Source organism: Cuculus canorus, chromosome 1, assembly GCF_017976375.1.
Source record: "Cuculus canorus isolate bCucCan1 chromosome 1, bCucCan1.pri, whole genome shotgun sequence".
Taxonomy (NCBI): Eukaryota; Metazoa; Chordata; class Aves; order Cuculiformes; family Cuculidae; genus Cuculus; species Cuculus canorus.
The window spans coordinates 371,239-395,630 of NC_071401.1; the positions used below are offsets into that span (position 1 = coordinate 371,239).

At 52.6% G+C, this 24,392-nt stretch overlaps 3 protein-coding genes across 5 annotated transcripts; all 3 read left to right on the forward strand.

Moving 5' to 3' along the window:
* The first annotated feature begins 1,371 nt into the window (after positions 1–1,371).
* LOC104056086 (olfactory receptor 51G2) lies at positions 1,372–5,418 on the forward strand. 2 transcript variants are annotated; one of them, XM_054056854.1, is made up of 3 exons: positions 1,372–1,655; positions 2,945–3,037; positions 3,602–5,418. In XM_054056854.1, the coding sequence occupies exons 2-3, from the start codon at positions 3,016–3,018 to the stop codon at positions 4,609–4,611; spliced, it is 1,032 nt and encodes a 343-aa protein (XP_053912829.1). In that variant the 5' UTR covers positions 1,372–1,655; positions 2,945–3,015; the 3' UTR covers positions 4,612–5,418. The 2 variants fall into 2 exon arrangements, with proteins under 2 accessions (XP_053912829.1, XP_053912830.1); XM_054056855.1 differs by lacking the exon at positions 1,372–1,655 and having other exon boundaries at positions 2,745–3,037; positions 3,602–4,037; positions 4,155–5,418.
* A 4,809-nt stretch (positions 5,419–10,227) lies between these two features.
* On the forward strand, positions 10,228–11,178 carry LOC104056097 (olfactory receptor 52B2). The gene has a single exon (XM_009557310.2). The coding sequence runs from the start codon at positions 10,228–10,230 to the stop codon at positions 11,176–11,178; it is 951 nt and encodes a 316-aa protein (XP_009555605.2).
* A 5,824-nt stretch (positions 11,179–17,002) lies between these two features.
* On the forward strand, positions 17,003–21,571 carry LOC104056107 (folate receptor alpha). Of its 2 annotated transcripts, none has more exons than XM_054085502.1 (5): positions 17,003–17,290; positions 19,017–19,196; positions 19,812–20,000; positions 20,471–20,606; positions 20,908–21,571. In XM_054085502.1, exons 2-5 carry the CDS (start codon positions 19,059–19,061, stop codon positions 21,255–21,257), a joined length of 813 nt encoding a protein of 270 aa, XP_053941477.1. In that variant the 5' UTR covers positions 17,003–17,290; positions 19,017–19,058; the 3' UTR covers positions 21,258–21,571. The 2 variants fall into 2 exon arrangements, with proteins under 2 accessions (XP_053941477.1, XP_009555617.2); XM_009557322.2 differs by having other exon boundaries at positions 19,033–19,196.
* The last annotated feature ends 2,821 nt before the right edge of the window (positions 21,572–24,392 follow it).

Consider the following 24,392-nt stretch of genomic DNA (forward strand, 5'->3'; position numbering starts at 1 on the left):
AATGGCAGAAAGATCTGGAGCCACTTCTTTATGCCTGTTCTGATCACACTTCCTTGGAAGGATTCTCTTCCATGTATTGGAAGAGACAACATGACCTTGATGCCTGTCATCCATTCCAGAGCCATTGAAAGGTGGCTTTTGCCAAGGAAGTGGTGTCCACAGTATGACAGCACCCCTGACCACAGCTGCATGCTGTCTTGAACATCAGACTGTAGGTACTGGTTCTCCAATTCATGTTGAGGTTGCCTTCCAGGAGCACCTGCCTCAGGCTCTTCGGTCCCTGTGTGTCCCACATCCACATGGTCCCACATCTGCAACTCTGCCCTCTTCCACCTGCCAGCTTTTTCCTTCATACTCTGTTTCAAGACCAGCATCTGCCACCCTGAACACATTCTGTCCAGCTAGCATGGACCACTCAGGCCAAAGCCTCACTGGATACAGGATGAAGATGAAGGAGATGTGGGCATGGGAGTTTGGCTTGCTCTGGTAGAAGCAGCGGAGCCAGGAGCTGCTCACCTCCAGCAGGTGAGGCCAGATGAGCCTAGACTCAGCATCCTCTCCCCAGCTGTCCCCAGAATGCCTCCCTGAGCATCCCAGCTCCCTGCAGGTGTCCTGGGTCACTCCAAGCTCCTTCTGTAATTCATCTTGCTTTTAGTCCTCCCATTGGGGTGCTTTGGTGTGTGAAACACTGTGAGCTCCAAGTGCAGCCACCGGAGCAGTGAGAGCGAACTGGGATCTGAGTGAGCACTGTGAGATGGTCCTCAGGGACCAGGACATCAACACATGCCTGGGTGACACGTTGGGTTTGGCTGGACCAGAAGAGATGCCCTGGGCCATCCACCTCCATCCACATCAGCTCTTCATGAGGTTTCCCCGCATGGACCTCTTTCCATGCCCCTATCATGGGATGGTGGACACTCATAGAATCATAGATTCTACCTGCTCCAGCCTTGGAACATCTCCGTGTCTTCCTCTGGAATCACTCCAACAGATCCATGTCCTTCTCATTCTGAGGAACATATGTTGTGCACAAACTGCTGAGAGTACGAACTGGTTCTGGCTCAGGAATCCCTGGAACACAAACTGAGAGCCGGCAAGGTGCTTGAGGAATTGCTAAGCACGCTTACCCTGTTCTTACATTCTCCTCTTGGCATCTGCCCAGAGCCCCTTTTGGGGATGGGACACAAAGCCATGAGGGTCTGGTCTTCTTCAGAGACCAGGAACCCACTCCAGGGCTTTCTTCCGCATCCACATAAGTGAAGCAGGGCTGGGAACAACCTTGAGCACTTATCTGTCCATCACCCTGCCACAGAGTGGGAGCTCCTAAACCCAAACCACTCCTGGCCTGGCTCTCCAGGGATGAGAACACTGAGAGGAGGAGGAGGGCGTGTCTGGAAGGGGGGTCTCCTGGGTGCATCTCCTGCTGCCATCAGCAGGGACCAATGGCATGGAGCAGAGCTGCATTGCGTAAAAACATGGACTGGTGCTGTGGTGGGTAAAGCATCTGCGCTGAGCACTGAGAAGCAGAGCTCCCAGGCCAGCCCTGTCCCACTTGGGTCATCTACAAATTCTCTGCTGCTGCGAGCCCTGAGGGCAGGAACTGACTTCTTCCTTGCAGTGGAGCGGGTGGGAGGCTCAAGACGGTGGTGAGCAAGGTAGGTGAGTGGGTTCTCTGCTCCATTGTGGAAGACTGCACTCAGCTGGGTCCCAACTCAACCCACCTTGGACCTCCGGAGAAGGAGATGGGGAAGCCAGGAATGCAGGGCAATTGAAATCGTTAAGGTTGGAAAAGACCTCTATGATCATCAAGTCCAACCATCAGTTAAAACCGACCTCTGATGGTTCCTGTTCTCTCAGGGCAGAGACTGATCCGGGAATAATCTTTGCTGTAATTGATCATGGCAGAGGTTTTTATCCGAAGAGAACTTTCTTCTGTAGCTCCTTCCCCATCATGGAATCATTAAGGTTGGAAAAGACCTCCAAGCTCAGCCAGTCCAACCATCAGACCAAACCTACTGTGCCGACTGAACCCTGCCCCCAAGTGCCACCATCACACGTTTTCTAAACCCCTCCAGGGATGGGGACTGCAGCACTGCCCTGGGCAGCCTCTGACAAGGCTCAACCAATGTGGGGGATGATCTTTGATAAGCTTGAGGACCGGAGAAAGCTTCTGCACATTTACAGTTTTATGCATGCCTAGGTTGATCCATGAAGCTTGTCCTGTCTTTGGTGGTGTCCAAGGGGGCTGTGTTGGGGCCAGAAACCCTTTACACTTGAGATGAGGGAGGTTAGAGACGAGCTGGGGGAGAAGCCTTGTGAATTTAAGGAAAGAATGGCAATATTTTTGCAGTTTTCTGAATGGACAGAGCTCCAGCTATTTGGAAGATGATGGTTTCCTGCAGGAGAGCTGGGGAGGGGCTCTTGATCAAGGAGTGCAGGGATGTGATGAGGGGAACGGTTTTGGGGTGAAAGAGGGGAGATTGAGATGAGATCTTAGGGAGAAATATTTTGCTGTGAGGGTGGGAGGCCCTGGCCCAGGGTTCCCAGAGCAGTGGTGGCTGCCCCATCCCTGGAGGTGTTGAAGGCCAGCTTGGATGGGGCTTGGAGCCCCTGATCCAGTGGGAGGTGTCCTTGCCCATGGCAGGGGTTGGAACTGGATGGGCTTTGAGTTCCCTTCCCACCTAAACCATTCCATGATTCCATGATTAAGCTGTTTCAAACGCTTTTCTAGACTCACAGGTTGATACCCGGTGGTCCATGCTCTGACAGACGTGAGGACCAGATTTAAGCACACAGAGAAGCCTGCAAATGCAATGGGGAGAGGATTAGAGAGGTCACAGCCCTTGAGTCCCATCCCCATCCTCCCTGCCAGCCCGAGGCAACATGAGCTTACAGAAAGCAAACGCTGTGCAAGCAGTTCTACCTCTCCTCATTGTATTTCCAGTGGGAGAACATCCAGAGATGCCCTGGTTTCATGTGATGTCCTGGTAATCTCCAGCTTACTCTTCTCTCTGTATGATTTCTACAACGTTGTTTGGTAAGTAACCACTGTCCTTCAACTGAAGGAGATCTCTTCCCCTTCCAGTGTTTGTAGATGGCCTCTGTTTTGTTTATCTAAGAAGTCCAGGCTCTGCTGGTCTCCAACCTAAGGTGGTTGCCGTATTCCACCTGCAGAGCCAGATCTAATGCTTTATCAGCTCCTCTTCATCACTGGAGTTTCCCACCAAAAGCACGAATGATCAGAGCTCACCACCCCCCTATCTCATTGCAACCCTGATTCTCTTTGTCGATTTGCATTGACACGAGCACCCACAGACACTTTGGTTAAATGGTTCGTTTCCCTGCTATGTTGAGCAAGGATCAGCCTCTGCTGGGTGTGGAACACACTGAGTCTTCTGCCTGTACATGGTATCTGTGTTGGAGTGTGTCTCCAGGGGGGGACGAGGGTGTTGAGATGGTTTCAGTGCAGCCCCTGGTGAGCTTGGTTGTAGCACGAAGTTCTTGGTCACGCTGGTGCCTCTGATCCAAGGCTTCAGACTGAGGAGCTTCCAGGCCATCCCTGTTTCTTTGTGGTGTATGACCCTGCTGCCTTTCATTCCAGGACAGCTTCTGAGGGATGAGATGGAGCGTCCTTGTTTCATCCCACCTGGGACCAACAGCAGCCAGAGCAGGACGCTGTCATTCCTTTTGGGCGGCTTTCCAGTGTGGGAAACTACTCGGATGTGGTCTGTTCCTCTCTGCTTCATGTACCTCCTGGCACTGCTGGGGAACTTGACCATCCTTGCCATCATCGGGACAGACCAGAGCCTCCATGTACCCATGTATCTCTTCCTTGCTATGCTCGCTGTCGCCGACCTCGGCTTGTCCACATCCACCTTCCCAACCATGCTGAGGATGCTGTGGCTGGAGGACAGAGAGATCAGCTTTGGAACCTGCCTTGCCCAGATGTTCTTCATCCACATCTTTGCTGATATCGAATCTGCTGTCATCCTGGCGATGGCCTTTGATCGCTACGTGGCCATCTGCCACCCCTTACGGTATTCCTCTATCCTCACCAACTCAGTGACCACCAAGATATGCGTGGCAATCATCATGAGGGCCACCGTTGTCCTGTTCCCACTCCCAGTCCTGCTGAGCCAGCTGTGTTTCACCAGGGTCAGGAAGCTCTCCCATCCCTACTGTCTTCATCCTGACATCATCAAACACGCAGGCTCAGATGTGAGGATTCACAGCACCTATGGCCTCTTTGTGCTGCTCTCCACACTGGGTTTGGACTTGCTCTTTGTCCTCCTGTCCTACCTGTTCATCCTTAAGACCATCCTGAGCGTTGCAACTTGGAGGGGGCGCCTCAAAGCCCTCAACACCTGCATCTCTCACATCTGTGCTGTCCTGCTCTTCTTTATCCCCATGATCTGCCTGTCCATGATGCACCAGTTCATCAAACACGTGTCCCCCCAGGCCTACACTTTCACAGCCAACCTCCACTTCCTTGTCCCACCCATCCTGAACCCTATTGTGTACAGTGTTAAAACCAAACGCATCCGCAGGCGGATGCTGGAGATGGTTTGCCAAAGAGAGCTCCACAAGGCCAGAGGGGGCATTTGCCAGTAAAGCCAATATGACAGTCACTGCCAGTGGTCCTAGGCAATGTTCAATACTAAAGAAGATCATCCAGGAGTGGGGAACATGCTAAGCATCTCTGCTGTCATAAGGATATATGGTGAGTAAGGACATAAGAAGGTGATTCTGCCCCTCTAATTCACTCTCATGAAACCACACCTGGAGCCCTGCATCCAGTTCTGGTGTCCTCAGCACAGGGAGGACATGGAGCTGTTGGAGTGAGTACAGAGGAGGCCACGGAGATGATGTAAGGGGCTGGAGAACCTCCCGTCCAAGGACAGGCTGGGAGGGTGGGGGTTGTCCAGCCTGGAGAAGAGAAGGCTGAGGGAAGACCTTAGAGTAGCTTCCAGTGCAGAAAGGGGCTCCAGGAAAGCTGGGGAGGGGCTCTTGACCAGGGAGTGCAGGGATGGGACAAGGGGAATGGGTTTGAGCTGCAAAAGGGGAGATTGAGATGAGATCTTAGGGAGAAATATTTTGCTGTGAGGGTGGGGAGGCCCTGGAACACGTTTCCCAGAGCAGTGGTGGCTGCCCCATTCCTAGGGGTGTGGAAGGCCAGGTTGGATGGGGCTTGGAGCAACCTGATCCCATGGGAGCTGTTCCTGTCCATGGCAGAGGTTGGAACTGGATGGGCTTTGAGGTCCCTTCCAACCCAAACCATCCCAGGACTCCATGATCAAAGGGACTTGTGGAAATGTGGTAAATGTACTGTGGGATGTTCAGAAGAAGAACCAGGGGCGAGGGAAAGGAGGAGTCCAACTATGTCAGGAACGAAAATAGAGAAGTGCTGACAAAGGGGTTAATTGAGTGTAAACGATTCATTGATCAATGTGCCTGACCACCGCAGCCAGTCGTCTGCTCATTAAACCCAATTCTGCCGTGTTTCTGAGTGGTTTTATGGTCTACGTTTGGGGGTTCACGTGTGGGTTTTGGTGACAAACATTCAGCTGGACCGACTGATGAAAAGCCCTCCAAGCGCATCCAGTCCAACTATCAGCCCAACCCCACCGGGCTGACTGAACCCTGTCCCCAAGTGCCACAGCCACATGGGGTTTTGAATCTCTCCAGGGATGGGGACGCCACCACTGCCCTGGACAGCCTCTGCCAGGGCTTCACCACTCTTTCCAGGAAGGAATTTCTCCCAAGATCCAAGGTATACTTCCCCTGGTGCAACTTGAGGCTGTTTTCTCTTGTCCCAGCCCTTGTTCCTTTGAAGAAGAGACCAACACCCACCTCACCACAACCTCCTTTCCAGGAGCTGCACAGAGCGATGAGGTCTCCCCTCAGCCTCCTCTTCTCCAGACTAAACAACCCCAGGGCTCTTAGCCACCCCCACAATCCCTGCGCTCCAGACCTTTGCCCAGCCCCTTTCCCTTCTCCAGAGCCTCAAGGTCTTTCTTGGAGTGAGGAGCCCAGAACTGAACACGATATTCAAGGTGTGGCTTCCCCAGTGCTGCGTGTGGGAGGACAAACCCTGTCCTGCCTCTGCTGGCCACCTCATGGCTGATCCAAGCCTGGATGCTGTTGGCCTTCTTGGCCACCTGGGCCACTGCTGGCTCATGTTCAGTTACTGTTGACCAATATCCCCAGGTCCTCCTCTGTTGGGCAGCTTTCCAGTCCCTTCCATTTCACCTTGGGAGCCCAGCATGGGTGGAGCTGGACACCCTCTGTCCATCCAAGAGCATTGGCAGCAGCATCAGGGAGGTGGGATGCTGGGATCTTACATTGTCCCCACTCCCATCTCCCAGGGGATCTGACACAGCGCAGGCTGGGTCCCCTCGGAGGATGCAAGTGGCGCTCCACAGCTCGATGCTCCCCTCTGCTGGGTGCTGTGGGGCAGGATGCGGGGTGCTCCTCGTCCCTGCCACCCCATGTCACCTCCAGCCCACGGTGGGAACTCTTGGTGTAAACAAGTGGAGGGGATCTCAGCTTTGGAGATCTGAGATGTGAAGGCAAATCCATGGGGTCACACAGGTTGTCTCATGCCAGACTCTCCCCATAGGTTGTGTCCTACATCAGGACCTTCACAGAATGGTTGTTTCTCCTTTTTAAACTTCCTTCCTTTTCACATTTTCATAGAACCACGGTATGGGTTAGAACGGACCTCAAAGCCCATCCAGTTCCACCCCTGCCATGGGCAGGGACACCTTCCACTGGATCGGGGGCTCCAAGCCCCATCCAACCTGGCCTTCGACACCTCCAGGGATGAGGCAGCCAGGCACATCCACCCCTCCTCTACCAGAGCCTTCATGGGGGCTCCTCTGCAAAACACATCCGGCAAACCTCTCAGGTGAGGACCCTCTCACAGAGACTTCACTTTTGGACTGTCTCTCTGCTCCAGAAAAAAGGAGGAACACCTACTACACTCAGGTTGGGGCAATCCCAAGAACAAATCCAGGCTGAGTGGAGAATGGATTGGGAGAAGCCCTGAGGAGAAGGACTTGAGGTGTTCTTGGAGATGCTCAGCATGAGCTGGCAACGTGTGGTCACAGCCCAGAAAACACCCATGTCCTGGGCTGCATCCAAAGCCGTGGGACCAGCAGGGAGGGAGGGGATTCTGTCCCTCTGCTCCGCTCTGGACAGACCCCACCTGGACCCTGCATCCATTTCTGGAGTCCTCATCACAGGAAGGACATGTTGGAGTCAGTCCAGAGGAGGCCACAGAGATGGAACTGGGTGGGCTTTGAGGTCCCTTCCAGCCCAAACCATTCCCTGATTCCACATGCCACATCGTTGTCAAGTGGGTCACAGAGGCTTGAAGACCTCATTTAATTAGACCCATGATTTTTTGCCGCAGAATCAATCTGAGGTGGGGATTGTGGGCTGCAACGTCTGCGCTGGGGCTACATGGCCATAAGGAATGCACACACCAACAGCTGGTGGCAACAACGTTCTGCAGATATCCTAGTTTGAGGGGCTTGGAAGCTAATTTTGTGTCCCAAGGTGCCAGGTCTCAGTTTTTCTGAGACAGAAAAGGACAAAGAAAGGAGGAAGAAAGGGAAAATGAAATATTTGTCTGGAAAATTAAATATCTGGCTGGAAAACGAAATCTCTGGCCAAAGGCTATCTCTCTACTTTTATTTCAGTAATTAAACCCAGATTTAGTGCTTCATTTCAGGTACCCAGGTTTGATTTTTTCATGCATTTATTGCCTTCCATTCGCCCACAGCCTCTTTCTGCTCTCTCACTCCTTGGCCATGCCTGCTCTTTGTTAATATTGGATTTTTGGTTTATGCTCCCAAAGAGAGCCCTGGCAGAGCAGGAGTCAGGGCTGGACGTTCAGGCCAGGAGCGGCGGTCGCAGCCTCTGGCAGATGCAATCACTGTGTTAATCATGCTGGTAGTGCCTGAGCCCCCCCAGAGGCCGGCGGAGCAAGGCTGGAGGCAGCAATCGCAGCAGGTCCTGGGTCATCTCGGTGGGGTTGGCTGGAGGAGCTGGCATCACTCATCCCTGTGTCATCAGCCATTCCACCTCATCCTGACCCGGCTGTGCAGGAGATGATGCAGAGCTCCAATGGCTTTGTGAGTTCCACCCTGCGCCTTAAACCCTTCAAGAAGGGATTGGACAAAAGGAAATGGCCTCAAGTTGCACCAGGGAAGGTTTAGGATGGATATTGAGAGAAATTCCTTCAAGGAAAGGGTTGCCGTGCCCTGGCAGAGGCTTCCCAGGGAAGTGGTGGAGTCCCCATCCCTGGAGGGGTTCAAAAATTGTGTGGCCGTGGCACCTGGGGACAGGGGTCAGTTGTAACGGTGGGGTTGGGCTGGATGAGCTTTGAGGTCTTTTCCAACCTTGAAGCCACGTGGATATGGAGCTTAAGGAAATGGTTCAGTGACGGAGTTGGAAGTGCTGGGTTAAAGGTTGGACCTGACCATCCTAAAGGTCTTCTCCAACCTCAACTATTCTGTGATTAGATCATTTTACTCCAAAATCCTTTGAAGTTGTGTGCTTTTCATCACATTTGCCCAAGCTCCACGGCTCCCAGGTGGCGGGAAGCCCCGTGGGGACTCAGGGCAGTGTAAATATCACCACATCCCTGCACCTCTCTGAACCCCTCAGGTTCAGAGGTGGAAATCGTCCACCCTGGCTGTCACAGGAGCTGGTGAGTGCTTCACAGCAGCAGTAGTCTTGCGGGTTTCTGTGGCTGAGGTGCCTGATTTTCAGCTACAGAAAAGCTGGGGACGGGCTCTTGATCAGGGAGTGCAGGGATGGGGTGAGGGGAAAGGTTTGGAGCTGAAAGAGGGAGATTGAGATGAGATCTTAGGGAGAAATGTTCTCCTGTGAGGGTCCTGGCCCAGGATGCCCAGAGCAGTGTGGCCGCCCCATCCGTGGAGGTGTTGAAGGCCAGGCTGGATGGGGCTTGGAGCAACCTGATCCGGTGGGAGGTGTCCTTGCCCACAGCATGGGGTGGAACTGGGTGGGCTTTGAGGCCCCTTCCAACCCAAACCATTCCCTGATTCTGTGTGGCACAGCGTGGGGCAGACGGCACCAGAGCAGCACTGCTGTGTTCTGTCAAACCCAGCTTCAGTCCTTGGACTCTGACACGAGCAAACACTGAGGATCCCGAGGTCCTCTGTGCAAACTGCGTGCCTGGAGCAAAAAACTTTCATGCTCTGCATTAGCCCAGTGCTTCTGGCTCTGCTTTACTGTTCAGCCGCAGTTCCCTGGGATCACAAGCTCAGTGGGAGCTGATCCTCCACTCTCCTTCGTTCTGCACAGCTTCATGGATCGTCCTTTCAGATGGAGGCGATGAAGCCTCGTGTCCCTGGGTGCTCCGTGAGCCCTCCCTGCCTGGCAGGAGGGCAGCTGCCCTCACAGAAAACGTGGTGTGAATGAGTGAGGAGAGAGGAGAGGTCGGTATTAAAACACGACACTTGTTGAATAAAATCAATGTCAGTCCCAGCTCATCTCCTCTTCTCCTGCTTTTGGGTGCTACAGAATAAAAACATGATAAATAACAGCATTTGGAGCTGGAGGGGGCAGATTCCTGGGTGCTTTGCCGAGATTTTCCTTCGAGAATTTAAATGGGGCTCCAGGAAATTTTGGGAGGGGCTCTTGATCAGGGAGTGCAGGGATGGGACGAGGGGAATGGTTTTGAGCTGGAAGAGGGGAGATTGGGATGACATCTTAAGGAGAAATGTTGACGGTGAGGGCAGTGTGGCCCTGGCCCTGGTTGCCTAGAGCAGTGGTGGCTGCCCCATCCCTGGAGGTGTTGAAGGCCAGGTTGGATGGGGCTTGGAGCCCCTGATCCAGTGGGAGGTGCCCCTGCCCATGGCAGGCGGTGGAACTGGATGGGCTTTGAGGTGCCTTCCAACCCAAACTATTCCAGGGTTCTATGATTTTGCACCAATCCGTGAACTTGGCTAAATCCTTTTGCTGGATTTTGGTATCTGAGTCTACAAAATGCACTCCTAATTTAATTCATTCATTGATTTGGAGTCCGTATCTCAACCACATTCCTTGATGTGTAAAGGGAATACATCGTGATCCAGAGAAATAAAGTTCTCCCTGAAACTCAGGTGGGTTCTGTGTTATGAACTGCGCTCCCCACCTCTTCCATGATTTGTGCTTACAGGGAAGGAAGCCCAAACCTTATTCAGATGTCACCCCACCATGGAAGCTATCAATGAAACCAGCCTCCACCCTACTTCCTTCCTTCTGCTGGGCATGGTGGGCCTGGAGGACCTGCACCCCTGGCTCTCCATCCCGTTCTGCCTGGTGTACATCGTGGCACTCCTTGGCAACTTCATCCTCATATTTGTCATTGTGACAGAGCAGAGCCTCCACAATCCGATGTGCCTCTTCCTGGCCATGCTAGCAGTGGCAGATCTCATGTTGTCCTCCTCCACAGTGCCTAAAGCCCTGAGCATATTCTGGTCCCTTTCCAAGGAGATTTCTTTCCACGCCTGCCTTACCCAGATGTTCTTCACACATGTGAGCTTCATTGCGGAGTCGACCATCCTGCTGGCCATGGCGTTCGACCGGTATGTGGCCATATGCAACCCCTTGCGCTACTCCACCATCTTCACGCCCTCAGTGGTGGCTAAGACAGGGCTCGCTGCCATGGCCAGGAGCTTTTGCGTGATGTTCCCAACGATATTCCTCCTTTGGAGGCTGCCATACTGTGGACACCACATCATGCCACACACCTACTGCGAGCACATGGGCATTGCCCGCCTGGCCTGTGCTGACATCTCCGTTAACATCTGGTATGGCTTTGCCACCACGCTTCTGTCCCCAGGCGTGGACGTTGTGTTCATTGGGATATCGTACGTCCTCATACTCCGGGCAATCTTCAGGCTCTCATCCAAGGATGCCCAACTGAAGGCAATTGGCACCTGCAGCTCTCATGCCTGTGTTATCTCTATGTTCTACACCCCAGCATTGTTCTCATTCTTCACTCATCGATTTGGCCACAACGTTCCTCACCACATTCACATCCTGTTGGCTAACGTCTATGTGCTCCTGCCACCCATGCTGAACCCCATCATCTACACTATGAAACACAAACTCCTCCGAGAAAAAGTGACCCAGATTGTCTTCAGGACTGGGCAAGCATGGTGACAGGGATGACTGGAAAGTACAGAGAAATGATATGCACCAAAGGATTATGGAATCAAGGAATGGTTTGGGAACTCAAGGCCCATCCAGTTCCAGCCTCCTGCCATCGGCAGGGACATCTCCCACTGGATCAGGGGCTCCAAGCTCCATCCAACCTGGCCTTCAACACCTCCAGGGATGGGGCAGCCACAGCTTCTCTGGGCAACCTATGTGAGAGAACGTTTTATAGCCCACTGTTCCTCGTCGTTATCCCTGTCCTCAGAATTCTTCATGAGGTTTTCACTCTGAGGGCCTGGATAACACTCTGGTCCACTTGACGGCTACAACAGTCATGGATGTTTATTTGATATTTGTCTTAATGTTTTATGAAGTTTGATCAGTTACAGGTGATCAGTTCCACCCTGATCCAGTGGGAGGTGTCCCTGCCCATGGCAGGGGGTTGGATCTGGATGGGCTTGGAGATCCCTTCCAACACAAACTGTTCCATGATTTTGATAAAAGGAACAACATGAAAATGAAAATTCAACCTCAAGGTCCTCTGTTTTCCATTCAATTCTGTTTCTTAAAATCCATAACTTGAGATGCATCCTCTCCATTGCCTGATATCATACAGCAATCCACACAGCTCGTGCTTCTCATCGTGACCCACACTGTTTCTTGTTGTTTTTCTTCCCTCATATCTTTCTCCTTTCCCATCCACAGCTTTGAAGCTCTTGGCAGCAGAGATTGTCTTTTCATTCCATGCCTCTGATATTAAAGTATCTGATCTGTGCTTCGTCACACAGCAGAGGCACAGATGCTCAATACTGACGCTACGGTTGTTTCTCATCCCGGGCAATGTGACTGAGATACTAAGCAAGAACAAAAAGGCTGAAAAACAACAAGAACAACAATAAATCCCACTCCCAGTTGCAGACTTTCAGATAAGTAAATATCAGTGCTGGACTTGTGAAGCTCAACAAGGCCAACTCCAAGGTCCTTCAACTGGGTAAGGGCAAACCCAAGCACAGCCTGCGAGGAGAATGGATTGGGAGCAGCCCTGAGGAGAAGGACTTGAAGGGGGAGGAGAAGCTCAATATGGGATGGCAACATGCGCTCACAGCCCAGAAACCACCCATGTCCTGGGCTGCATCCAAAGCCGTGGGATCAGCAGGGCCAGGGAGAGGATTCTGCCCCTCTGCCCTGCTCTGGTGAGACCCCACCTGGAGGACTGAGATCCATATCCAGCACAAGATGATTAATCATGGGACATGGAGGCATCTCCTTGGGTCCCCATGCAAGGGTCCCCATCCAAACAAGGCATTCCTGATCCCAGCGTCTGGTGGGGATCCAAGGCTCAGCTTTGTTGCTCCCTTTTGCTGCTGAGTCCCACTCGAGATGTCCCACTCTCCCACTCTGGCCTCATACGGGAGGTGCTCCAGCCCTGGCATCATCTCCGCGGCCTCCTCTGGACTCGCTCCAACAGTTCCATGTCCTTCCTGTGCTGAGGACTCCAGAAATGGACACCGGGCCCAGGTGAGGTCTCCCCAGAGCTGAGCAGAGGGACAGAAACCCCTTCCTCTCCCTGCTGGTCCCACGGCTTTGGATGCAGCCCAGGACATGGTTGGTTTCTGGGCTCATGCTGAGCTTCTCCTCCTCCAGCACCCCAAGTCCTTCTCTTGGAAGTGGGGACATAAGACAGCTAGGAGGAGGGCAGGCATGAGGTGATAAAACCAAGGCCATCAGCTGGTGCTGGAGACCCCATGGTCATAAACAATTCCAGGATCTTTGGTTAGAGGCAGGCAAGCCCAGAGCAGGGCAAAAATGGTTTGGGGATGACAGAGAGCGAGTATCTAACACGCATAAAAGGCACCGGATTCAGTAATTCTGCACATATCACGGACCTGGAGACCAGGGAGGAGAAACCAAGGTGTAAAAGGGTGTTGTCCAACCTAAAAAAGACACGAAGTGGGCCCTGGAGCTACCAAGAAGCAGTCACGGACATCAGTATCACATTCCCTGTGAAGGACTCCAGACATCGATGACTTGAGGTAACATCCACCACCACCACTGCCCTGAAGTAAGCAGCCTTAGGGCCCAGAGGAGCCCTGAAAGACTGAGTGTGAATCCGGGAAAGAGGCAGAAACTGGGAAGTGTGTGTGCAACAAACTTAATTTATTATTTCTATTATTATTACTACCACTAATACATCTTTTTCTGAAAAGAAACGTTCATTTCTTTCCTTTTTTTTCTGAACCAGCTGGATCCACACTAACAGGGAGTCGTGTATTTGCCTGCCTTTAATTAAGTAAACAATTAATTATTGGCTTTGGAAATAAATTGTGTTTGCTTTATGCCCGTAAATGAGATTTTGCTGATAACAACACACATGGCCCTTTGTGGCAGTGGGAACCACATGGGACATTATCAGGCATCTCCGATGAGATCCATGATCTCCAGTGGCACCAAACAATAATGCGTAGGCAAGTGCATTGTGCTCTGGGCTAATGCCCGGAAGCACCGAGCACGCCCCGAGGCAGCTGCTCCTCCACATCTCACCCCAGGGATGAAGCATCCAAAGCAATTGCGTAGAATCACTTAATCATGGGATGGTTTGGGCTGGAAGAAACCTCAAAGAACATCCAGTTCCATCCTGTGCCATAGGCAGGAACACCTCCCACTGGATCAGGGGCTCCAAGCCCCATCCAACCTGGCCTTCAACACCTCCAGGGATGGGGCAGCCACCACTGCTCTGGGAAACCTGGGCCAGGGTCTTCCCACCCTCACTGCAAAATATTTCTCCCTAAGATCTCATCTCAATCTCCCCTCTTGCAGCTCAAAACCATTCTCCTTGTCCCATCCCTGCACTGCCTGATCAAGAGACCCTCCATAGCTTTCTTGGAGCCCTTTCCCTACTGGAAGCTGCTCTAAGGTCTTCCCACAGCCTTCTCTCCTCCAGGTTGAACAACCTCGACTCTCTAAGCCTGTCCTTGTACAGGAGGTTCACCAGCCCTCAGACCATCTGTGTGGCCTCCTCTGGACTCGCTCTAGCAGCTCCATGTCCTTCCTGTGCCGAGGACTCCAGAACTGGATGCAGGGCTCCAGGTGGGGTCTCACCAGAGCGGAGCAGAGGGACAGAATCCCATCCCTCCCTGCTGGTCCCACGGCTTTGGATGCAGTCCAGGACACGGGTGTTTTCTGGGCTGTATACAACCATTGCTGGCTCATGTGGAGCTTTCCACCCACCAATTTGATTCCAGACCCTGTGGATAGGTTGTGCAAGCAAATCAGCTGGATGGAGCAAATGTGGGTGCACCCACCCATCTCATCCCATCCCATCCCACCCCATCCCATCCTATCCCATCAAGCATGAGGATACAGGCAGGATTACAGCAAGAGGGAGGGAGTTGCCTTGTTTTCTGCACTGTCCTGTGTACAGGGATGTCCTGCAAGAACAAGGTCCACACATGCACGTGGGACACCTTAAAAGGCTTTCTGGAGAAATGGGAGGTTCTTCACAGCCATGAACGTGGTATCTGGTGGGAAAAGGTGGCAGAAAATGTGGTAAAGTGCTGAATCCTTAGGCATGTGGATAATTGGCGAATTTTGGGGGTTGTCCTGTGTAGGAACAGGAGTTGGACTTGATAATTCTTGTTGATCCCTTACAGATCAGGACATTCTGTGCTTCTGTAAGTACACCCAAAGGGGAAAGGGTCTGTAGAGTCCTTCTAACGTGCACACAAGAATCATCGACATACTGCAAGTCCTCCAAGGGCTGGAAAGGATTCTGGATGGGATCCAGGAGGTCTATCAGAATTGCCAAGGGCTCTGAGAAAGGTCCTCACCAAAGGTCATCAAAAAGAAATGGGAGTGAAGTTCCGCACGCCATGGAGTAATTAGATCATAAAATAAAGGTGCGTCATAAAATCATAGAATAGATCGGGTTGGAAGGGACCTCAAAGCCCATCCAGTTCCACTCCCTGCCATCAGCAGGGATACCTTCCGCTGGATCAGGGGGCTCCAAGCCCCATCCAACCTGGTCTTGGATGTTTCCAGGGATGGGGCAGCCACCATTTCTCTGGGCAACTGGATCCTGTGCTTCATCACTCTCACAAAAGAGGATTTTATAGAATCATGGAATGATTTGGGTTGGAAAAGACCTCAAAGATCATCCTGTTCCATGGGCAGGGACATCTCCTACTGGATCAGGTTGCTCCAAGCCCCATCCAGATTGTCCTTGAACACCTCCAGGCTGTTCCTTTCCGGTGATGCCTACCGGAATCCGCACTGAATTTCTGCTTTACAGTGAAGTTTGTCTGAGAAAGGGAGGGGAAAACATTAAGGCGACCAAGCTTCTGCTGATATTCAACTCCTCCAGGAACAGGAAGGCCAGCTGCAAACAGCTGCAGAAGACCTTGATAAGACTGAGTCACCAAACAATAAAACAACAGATTAAAAAAATAACAGTTGAGTTAAACACACTTGGGGGGAAAACCCGGATGCTTCAGATAAAAAATGACAGGCGGTGGTGGTGAACAATTATCTCCCAGGAACAGGCTGTCATCGCTGTGACTGTGCTGTGACAACACAGTTCAGTGATCACCAGCTCCAAAAACCAGAGGGATATTAGAAATGCTGAGGCAAGAACCAGGAGCCAAGGCTGGGCCAGCGTTGTGCATCAGAAACCTCCCCAGAAAGTCCAACCGTGTCCTGGGCTGCATCCAAAGAGTGGGACCAGCAGGGAGAGAGAGGAGATTCTGCCCCTCTGCTCTGCTCTGGTGACACCCCACCTGGAGCCCTGCATCCTGAGTCCCCAACATAAAAAGGAGATGGAACTGTTGGAGCGAGTCCAGAGGAGGCTGCAAGGGTGATCCGAGGGCTGGAGAGCCTCCTGTATGAGGCTGAGAGAGTTGGAGTTGTTCAGCCTGGAGAATAGAAGGCTGCAGGGAGACCTTAGAGCAGCTTCCAGTAGGGAAAGGAGCTCCAGGAAAGCTGGGGAGGGGCTCTGGATCAGGGAGTGCAGGGATGGGATGAGGGGAATGGTTTTGAGCTGCAAGAGAGGAGACTGAGATGAGATCTTAGGGAGAAATGTTCTCCTGTGAGGGTGGGGAGGCCCTGGCCCGAGTTTCCCAGAGCAGTGGTGGCTGCCCCATCCCTAGGGGTGTGGAAGGCCGGGTTGGATGGGGCTTGGAGCCACTGATCCAGCAGGAGGTGTTCCTGCCCATGGCAGAGGATTGGAACAGGATGGGCTTTGAAGTCCCTTTCAACTCAAGCCATTCTGCGATTCAAAAATGCTGCTGCATTCCTGATGCCTCAGGGAGCAAAACCCTTGCCATGGAAAAAGGGTGAGCAGGGCCATGGATTCGGTTGGAAAGAGGCAGCGGAGAGGGGAGATAACAGAGGCAGCACAGGTTCAGGGATGAGTGCGGGAAGATCTGCTTGTTGTCACTGCCAATACGAGAGCCAGAGGCCGGAAAAATGAACCCAGCAATGCGTCTGCTCAGAACAAACATGCAGAGGTCGTTATCCACGCAGCCCATCATTAGAGATCTCGAAACCAGGGTCTCCTGGAGCTGTGCATCTCATTTGGGAGGATGAGCTCCTTAGGCAAGCACATTCATCTCCAAAACATCACTGATTTCATCAAAGAAAGCAGGAAAACAGACCCAAATCTGTGCTGTTCCAGGAGGAAGCATCTGCCCAGGGGTCTTGGGAGCAAGCCCAGGTTTTAGCTTCCGTCCCTGCCCTCAGGGTTCTGTCACCAGCCTCCCCCACCAGCCAGGATGTATTTTTCACATTGGGAGCTCTTATTCTCCCTTCCTCAGACACAGCACTCGTTCCTGCGCCTCAGTTCTTTGCGATGAGCATCACCGCCCTTTGCGTTTATCCTGGTGCTCAGCAGAGCCCTGGATCTGCCCCTCCTCGGCCCTTTTCTTCGGCCCTTTTCCTCTCCTGCTTTACAGCAAATCAAAACTGGCTGGTGCAAGGCGAGGGGAAGAAAAACGAGGTTGTTATGAGAGGCCAAGGCTGATAAGAAACCTCCCTTATTAAAAACACCACTGGATTGTTTCCCAGGCACAAGGGTGTTGGTGCAGCAGAGGCCGGGTGAGACAGCTCGCCCCGAAACAGCTTTAAGGTAAGGAACCCAGTGGGATTAAACCTCGTTAAAGGAATTAAGAAGGCAATTCTGAGTGTCAGCACCTGTGTTAGGAGAATTTCCTATTAAAGCTGACCGCAGGAAGTCATTGTGCTGAGGGGTTTTAAGGTGTTATAGAGGGTTTAGGGGTTGCCTGGGGTGGTAAATATGGGGGGGGGGTTTGTGTTGAATTTGGATTGGATACTGTTTGGAGGGGAGGTTTACTGCTTGTATATTTAATTACGATGTAAATTAGCTGCTCCCTAGTCCTCAGTAGGATGTTCCTCCTTCCTCAGCTCTGTAATTGCTGCCTTCTGTGTGGTTTGATGCTGTTTTAATGCCCCCAATGATTTGTTTGACAGTTGGGCTGGAGGATCTTGGGGGTCTTTTCCAATCTTAATAATTCTATGTTTTGCTCTTTTGTTTGGCAAGGTGCTTGAAAGGTGGTTGGTTTAGACTTTTCTGCTATGTTGGTGAGGAACTGCAGTGTCTGGTTTGGGATTTTTTCATTGGTTTGAGTTATTTTTCTTAGTAAGTTACTTAAAAAAGCCCCCTCATCCTCGAGGTGGACAGAGGGACGTGTGGAGAGACCTCAGTGCTCTCTGCAGCTCCCAGAAAAGAGGTTGGATCTAGGCTGGGGTCAGGCTCTGCTTCCAAGAAACAAGGGATGGGATGAGAGGAACCAGTCTCAAGTTGCACCAGGGAAGGGTCAAGTTGGATATTGGGAGAAATTCCTTCATGGAAGGAGTGATGAAGCTCTGGCAGAGGCTGCCCAGGGCAGCGGTGGAGTCCCCATCCCTGGTGGGGGTCCAAAAACTGTGTGGCTGTGGCACTTGGAGACAGGGTTCAGTTGGCACGGTGGGGTTGGGCTGATAGTTAGACTGGATGAGCTTGGAGGTCTTTTCCAACCTCAGTGATTCCATGATTTTATGACCCTGATGTGTCTTTTTTTACTCAAGTCAGCTCTCCTTAAGAGACCTCAGGTGTGGCTCTGCGAAGTCCCGGGTGCAGATAAAGCAAAGAAAATGCTTTTCTCTTTTAACATACTCCTGAGCACAAGGTGGGCCTCCTGCAGCTCGCGGTCCACACGAGGTGTCAGTGCACTGCCTCCTCCGAACCTCTGGATAAAGAAATTTCTTGGATTCTTGGATGCTGCGTTGGGGGCTGAAATCTCTGCATGGGTACAGTGGGGTGGTTTAAGGCAAAGTGACCTCAACTAAAACGGGACTTGCACACCATCCCCTTCCCATCAAGGAAGTTTGAAGCCAATTTCACCTGTTACAAAGCTGGGGTGGGGCTCTTGATTGGGGAGTGCAGGGATGGGATGAGCCAAAGTCGTAGCTGCCCCATCCCAGGAGGTGTCCAAGGCCAGGTTGGATGGGGCTTGGAACAACCTGATCCAGTGGGAGGTGTTCCTGCCCATGGCAGGGAGGTGGAACTGGGTGGGATTTCAGGTTCTTTCCAACCCAAACCATCCCATGATTCCATGAACTGTTCAGCAACCCCAGCACTGAAAGGACTCTTTGTTCCTGATGCAATATGATCCAAAGGATAACACGGAACTGAGCTTGCAGCTTCTATTGGAGATGCTCTGCCCTTATGTCCTTGGTGCTGTGAGCTGCTGATGCTCTGCTGCTGCATCCTCTGGAGCGTGTGGTCCCCACAGCACCTCATTTACTGCGTCCTGTGATTAAACCCCTTCCTGCTGTATCTCCTTTCTCTACAGCTCCATCACCTCTCAGCTTCCCGACCCGCCTGGGCTGTGGGGATGGCCCTGGGGCAGGTGCTGCTCATGCTGCTGGCTGCCTGCGTGGTGGTGCCTGCCAAGGACCCATTGCTGAACATCTGCATGGATGCCAAGCACCACAAAACGAAGCCTGGCCCGGAGGGGAATCTGCACGACCAGGTACGACACTGCTGATATCTTGGGTGGGATTGTCACCTCCTTCCCTGGATGTAACAGGCTGGTTTGGGGCTTTGAGTTCAGTGACCACTTGCCTTGAGCATGGAAACCTGGGTGTGAGGTCTCTGCTTGCTGTTTTCTTCTCTCACGGGGTTAGGGCAGATGCAGGAGTGTGAGGGCCTCTGTCAGCTCGGTGTCACCTCTTTCTAACCAGAAGACCTCCCCTTCGCAAAGTAAAGGTACCCCAGATCAGAACAAGCTTAAGGATGACAACGAAAGACTCTTTTTTCTGCTCTGTCTTTATGCTGGAGCCTCTTCTTCATTGAAGACCTCTACTCCCAAGTCCTTGGTGGGGATGGGGCTCGAAGCAAGCCAGGGTGCAAGAGAAGGGAGTTGATTCCTATTCCTCAGGCTGACAGTAATTCCTGGTGAGGATATGACCTTCAAAGCCTTCCTCCTGCTCTCCCAACTCCATCACATCCTGAGGGATTACAGGAGAGGAGATGCTCCTGCAGCTGAAGGCTTCTTGCTGTAGGCTGTGCAGGGAGCTGAGCTGACACCTTCGGAGTCTTCAGACGGCTGCCCCTCCTGACCAGCCTGTCCCTCGCGCTGTTGCAGTGTGCTCCCTGGAAGGACAATGCCTGCTGCACGGCCAACACCAGTTCAGAAGCCCACAAGGACCAGTCCTACCTGTACAAATTCAACTGGAACCACTGTGGGCGGATGCCACTCAAGTGCAAGCGCCACTTCATTCAGGACACGTGCCTGTACGAGTGCTCGCCCAACCTGGGGCCCTGGATTGACCAGGTAGGACCAAATCTGCCGTGCCTGAGACCGCAGGTCTTGTGCCAGCCACGTGCTGGTCCTCTGGTGTACTCTGGCACGTAGAGAGGTGTGCTCTTCAGGGATGCTACAGACTTTCCTGCTGGGTGGAAGGACTCGCAGAATCATGGGATGGTTTGGGTTGCAAGGAACCTTAATGCCCATACAGTTCCATCCTCTGCCATGGGCAGGGACACCTCCCACTGGATCAGGGGCTCCAAGCCCCATCCAATCTGGCCTTCGACACCTCCAGGGATGGGGCAGCCACCACTCCTCTGGGAAACCTGGGCCAGGGCCTCCCCACCCTCACAGGAGAACATTTCTTCCCAAGATCTCATCTCAATCTGCTTTCTTCCACCCAACGGAAGGTGCTGGGAGGGACTCTGGGATGTGGTCCTGCCCCCTAGCAGCTTTCAAGGGCCCCTACCAATGGGCTTGGTCCTGTTCCCGTGCAGGTTGACAGCAGCTGGCGTCGGGAGAGGATCCTTCATGTGCCACTCTGCAAAGAGGACTGTGAGGAGTGGTGGGAGGACTGCAAGGACTATGTCACATGCAAAGAGAACTGGCACAAGGGCTGGAACTGGGCAACAGGTTGGTGGGCTTTGTGGAGCAAACCTCTCCTCACCCCTGCAGGAGAGCTCCCGATAGTGTCATAGAATCATTAAGGTTGGAAAAGACCTCCAACATCATCAAGTGCAGTCCTCACTGCTGCCCGCCTGGTGGCTGGAGCCAAAATCTCCCTCTTGACTCTGTAGGTGCCAAGTTGAAGGTGGCCAAGCCACCCTCCAGGGGTGAAGACGCAGGGATGGGCTGTGGGCAGGTGGGTTGATCCTCACAGATGAAAGGATGCAAGTGTGGCAGCTCATGTTGTTTTCTGGTGCTCCGCCTTCAGGAACGAACCTCTGTCCTTGGGGCGCCATGTGCAGACCCTTCAGCCAGGTTTTCCCCCGTCCAAAAGACCTGTGTGAGAAGATCTGGTCCAACTCCTACAAATATACCACGGAGCACCGAGGCAGTGGGCGCTGCATCCAGATGTGGTTTGACCCTGCCCAGGGAAACCCCAATGTGGTTGTGGCAAAGTACTACGCTTGGAAAAAGAGATCTTCCAGTGCCCGGGTGGAGAGCACAACTCCAGAGACTGACAAAGCCATCTGTGCTCTGCCATGGCTTCTCCTGGTCCTGCTGTCTCTGGCCCTTGGGGTGGTCCTTGAAGGAGCTGCGGGCTGTGGATCCCAGGGTTGAGGTCCCTATGACTGCTCCCTGAAAGGACATGGCTTGGTCTACTCCACCTGCCCTCCGGGAGGAGCTGGCTTAGGTAACTTGATTCCACTCAAAGCGGTCACACATCCCTGTAAGTGTTTTATATGGGTTGTGTTGATGAACCTTCGTAGCTGCAGTTATTTCCTTGCCGTCTGAGGTGGGACGATGCTGAGTGTCTTTGCTCTGATGGAGGAGCTCCTTTGCATCTGTTCCCACCTCATAGCTGTGTGCTGGGTTGGCAGTGCTCGTTCGAGGCCCAACAAAATCCAGTGTCTGGTCTTTGGGGCTGCGCTGACCTCCTGAGGGGTGGGGATGACAATAAAACGCTCCTGAATCATCCATGCTGTGTTGAGGTTAAGTGGTGTTGAGGAGGTTGAAGTGCTCTGGGTGTGGAAGAAGGCTGCTGGTCTGGCCTTGGTCGTGTTGGGATGTACGTGCAGAAGCCTGCTCGGAGAGAAGGTGTAGATCTGGGTCCTAAGGGCTCCTCGGGTGTTGTGCTCTGCCTCCTCCTGCTCCAGAAGGTGCAGAGCTGCCCCTGTGCCCACACTATGACTCCCGCAGCCATGAGGAGCACCTGTGCTCTCTCCTCCCTACCCACAGCCATTCTTCCATGCTTCATGGAATCATTGAGGTTGGAAAAGACCTCCAAGCTCCTCCAGTCCAACCATCAGCCCAATCCTACTGTGCCCACTGAACCCTGTCCCAGACTTCCATGGCCACATGGTTTTTGAACCCCTCCAGGGATGAGGACTCCACCACTGCCCTGGGCAGCCTCTGCCAGGGCTTCACCACCCTTTCCGTGAAAGAATTTATCACAAGACTCAGCCTAAATATCCCATGGTGCGATTCAATGCTGTTTTCTTTCATCCCATTCTTTGTTCCTTGGGAGATGAGACCAGCACCTACCTTACCACAGCCTTCCCTGGTGAAATGTTAGGCCGTTTTCTGCCATCCCATTGCCTGTCACTTGGGAGAAGAGACCAGCACCCACCTCACTACACCCTCCTTTCCAGGAGCTGCACAGAGTGATGAGGTCTCCCCTCATCCTCCTCTTCTCCACACCAAACCCCTCCAGTTCCCTCAGCTGCTCCCACAACCCCTGCACTCCAGACCCTTCCCTGGCTCTGTTCCCTTCTCCGGATGCACTCCAGCCCCTCCAGGTGTTTCTTGGAGTGAGGGGCCCAGAACTGAGCCCAGGATTTGAGGTGCAGCCTCCCCAGTGCCAAGTGCAGGGGGTGATCCCTGCCCTGCCCTGCTGGCCACCCCCTGGCTGATCCAAGCCTGGATGCTGTTGGCCTTCTTGGCCACCGCTGGTTCATGATCAGCTGCTGTTGACCAGCACCTCCAGGCCCTTTTCTGCTGGGCAGCTTTCCATTTCTCCATGAATTAGCATTTATTTCCTGAAAAACACCAGCACAGGGTCATTTATGGAGCACGTGGGGTTCGGCCAGGGAAGCAGCAGTGACGGTGAATTTCTTAGGATGAAAATGTGACAAAGCAATCTGATTTTCCTTTAGACAGGACAACATTTCTTGCTGACAGGGAAGAGACAGGTAATTAAATCTGCCTTGACTGTAATTACATTTTTGGCCCTTTTCACATCGTGTATTCAGAACGAAGAAAGGGGAGGGTGATGGAAATGAAACACACAGCGAAGGCAGAACTCCTCAGAAAAAAAGATGTTCTCAAAGAAACATTATCAATTATTCATCGTCAGAGATGAAGCAAACGGAGCTGAAGGGACAGAGCTCATTTCTGCAGTTATTCACTGTTTTCATTAATGAGCTTTTAAGGAACGAGCGGTTTCTGCGGGACTGACCGGAGCCGTGGCCCTGCCAGTTTGGGTCCATGGATCTGATGTCGCTTAAAAGACGTGGGCTTTGATCACCGCATTCCATATGAATGCTCCAGAATGATGTCGTCTTTATTATTCTGACTGTTTCTGCGGTTGTTCAGCCTGGAGAAAAGGAGGCTCCAGGGAGACCTTAGAGCAGCTTCCAGTACTAGAAGGATTGTCAAGTCCAACCCTCCGCCTGAGGACCCAGCAGACTGTGATAAGCATCATTATTGCTGTAACATCGTGTATTTTCATAGAATTATGGAATAGTTTGGGTTGGAAGGGACCTCAAAGCCCATCCAGTTCCAACCCCTACCATGGGCAGGGACATCTTTCATTGCATGAGGCTGTTCCAAGCCCCATCCAACTTGGCCTTGGACACCTCCAGGGATGGAGCAGCTACCACTCCTCAGGGCAACGTGGGCCAGGGTCTCCCCACCCTCTCTGGAGAATATTTTGTCCCTAAGGTGTCCTCTCCATCTCCCCTCTTGCAGATCAAAATCATTCCCCTCATCCCATCCCTGCACTCCCTGATCAGGAGCCCCTCCTCAGCTTTCTTGGAGCCCCTTTCCATGCTGGAATTTGCTCTAAGGTCTCCCCACAGTCTTCTCTTCCCCAGGCCAGACAGAACTCTCCCTGCCTGTCTTCTCCCACCACTGCCAAGCATGGAAACCAACCGGAGTGGTGAAATGTCCAAGGAGCAAGAGTCAACAGCTAGAAGTCTCTTGTAAAGAGGAGGTGCCAGCTGCAGCATCACCTGTATCCCATCCCAAAGCAGCTTCTGAAGGACTCTGAGAACCTCATGAGGTTCAACAAGGCCAAGTGTAAGATCCGACACCTGGGTTGGGGCAATCCTCGTTTTCAGTACATGATGAGGATGATGTGCTTGAGATCAGCCCTGCAGAGAAGGACGTGGGGGTGCTGGTCAATGAGAAGCTCGGCATGAGCCGGCAATGTGTGCTCGCAGCCCAGAAGGCCAACCGTACCCTGGGCTGCATCGAAAGAAGCGTGGCCAGCAGGTCAAGGAAAGTGATTCTGCCCCTCTATTCCTCTCTTGTGAGACCTCATCTGGAATACTGTGTCCAGTTTGGAACCCTCAACATAAGAAGGAGATGGAAATGTTGGCACAGGTCCAGAGGAGGCTACAAAGATGATTGGAGGTCTGGAGCACCTTCCCTATGAGGACAGGCTGAGAGAATTGGGATTGTTCAGCCTGGAGAAGAGAAGGCTCGAGGAGACCTTAAAGTGACCTTCCAGTACCTGAAGGGGGTCTACGGGAA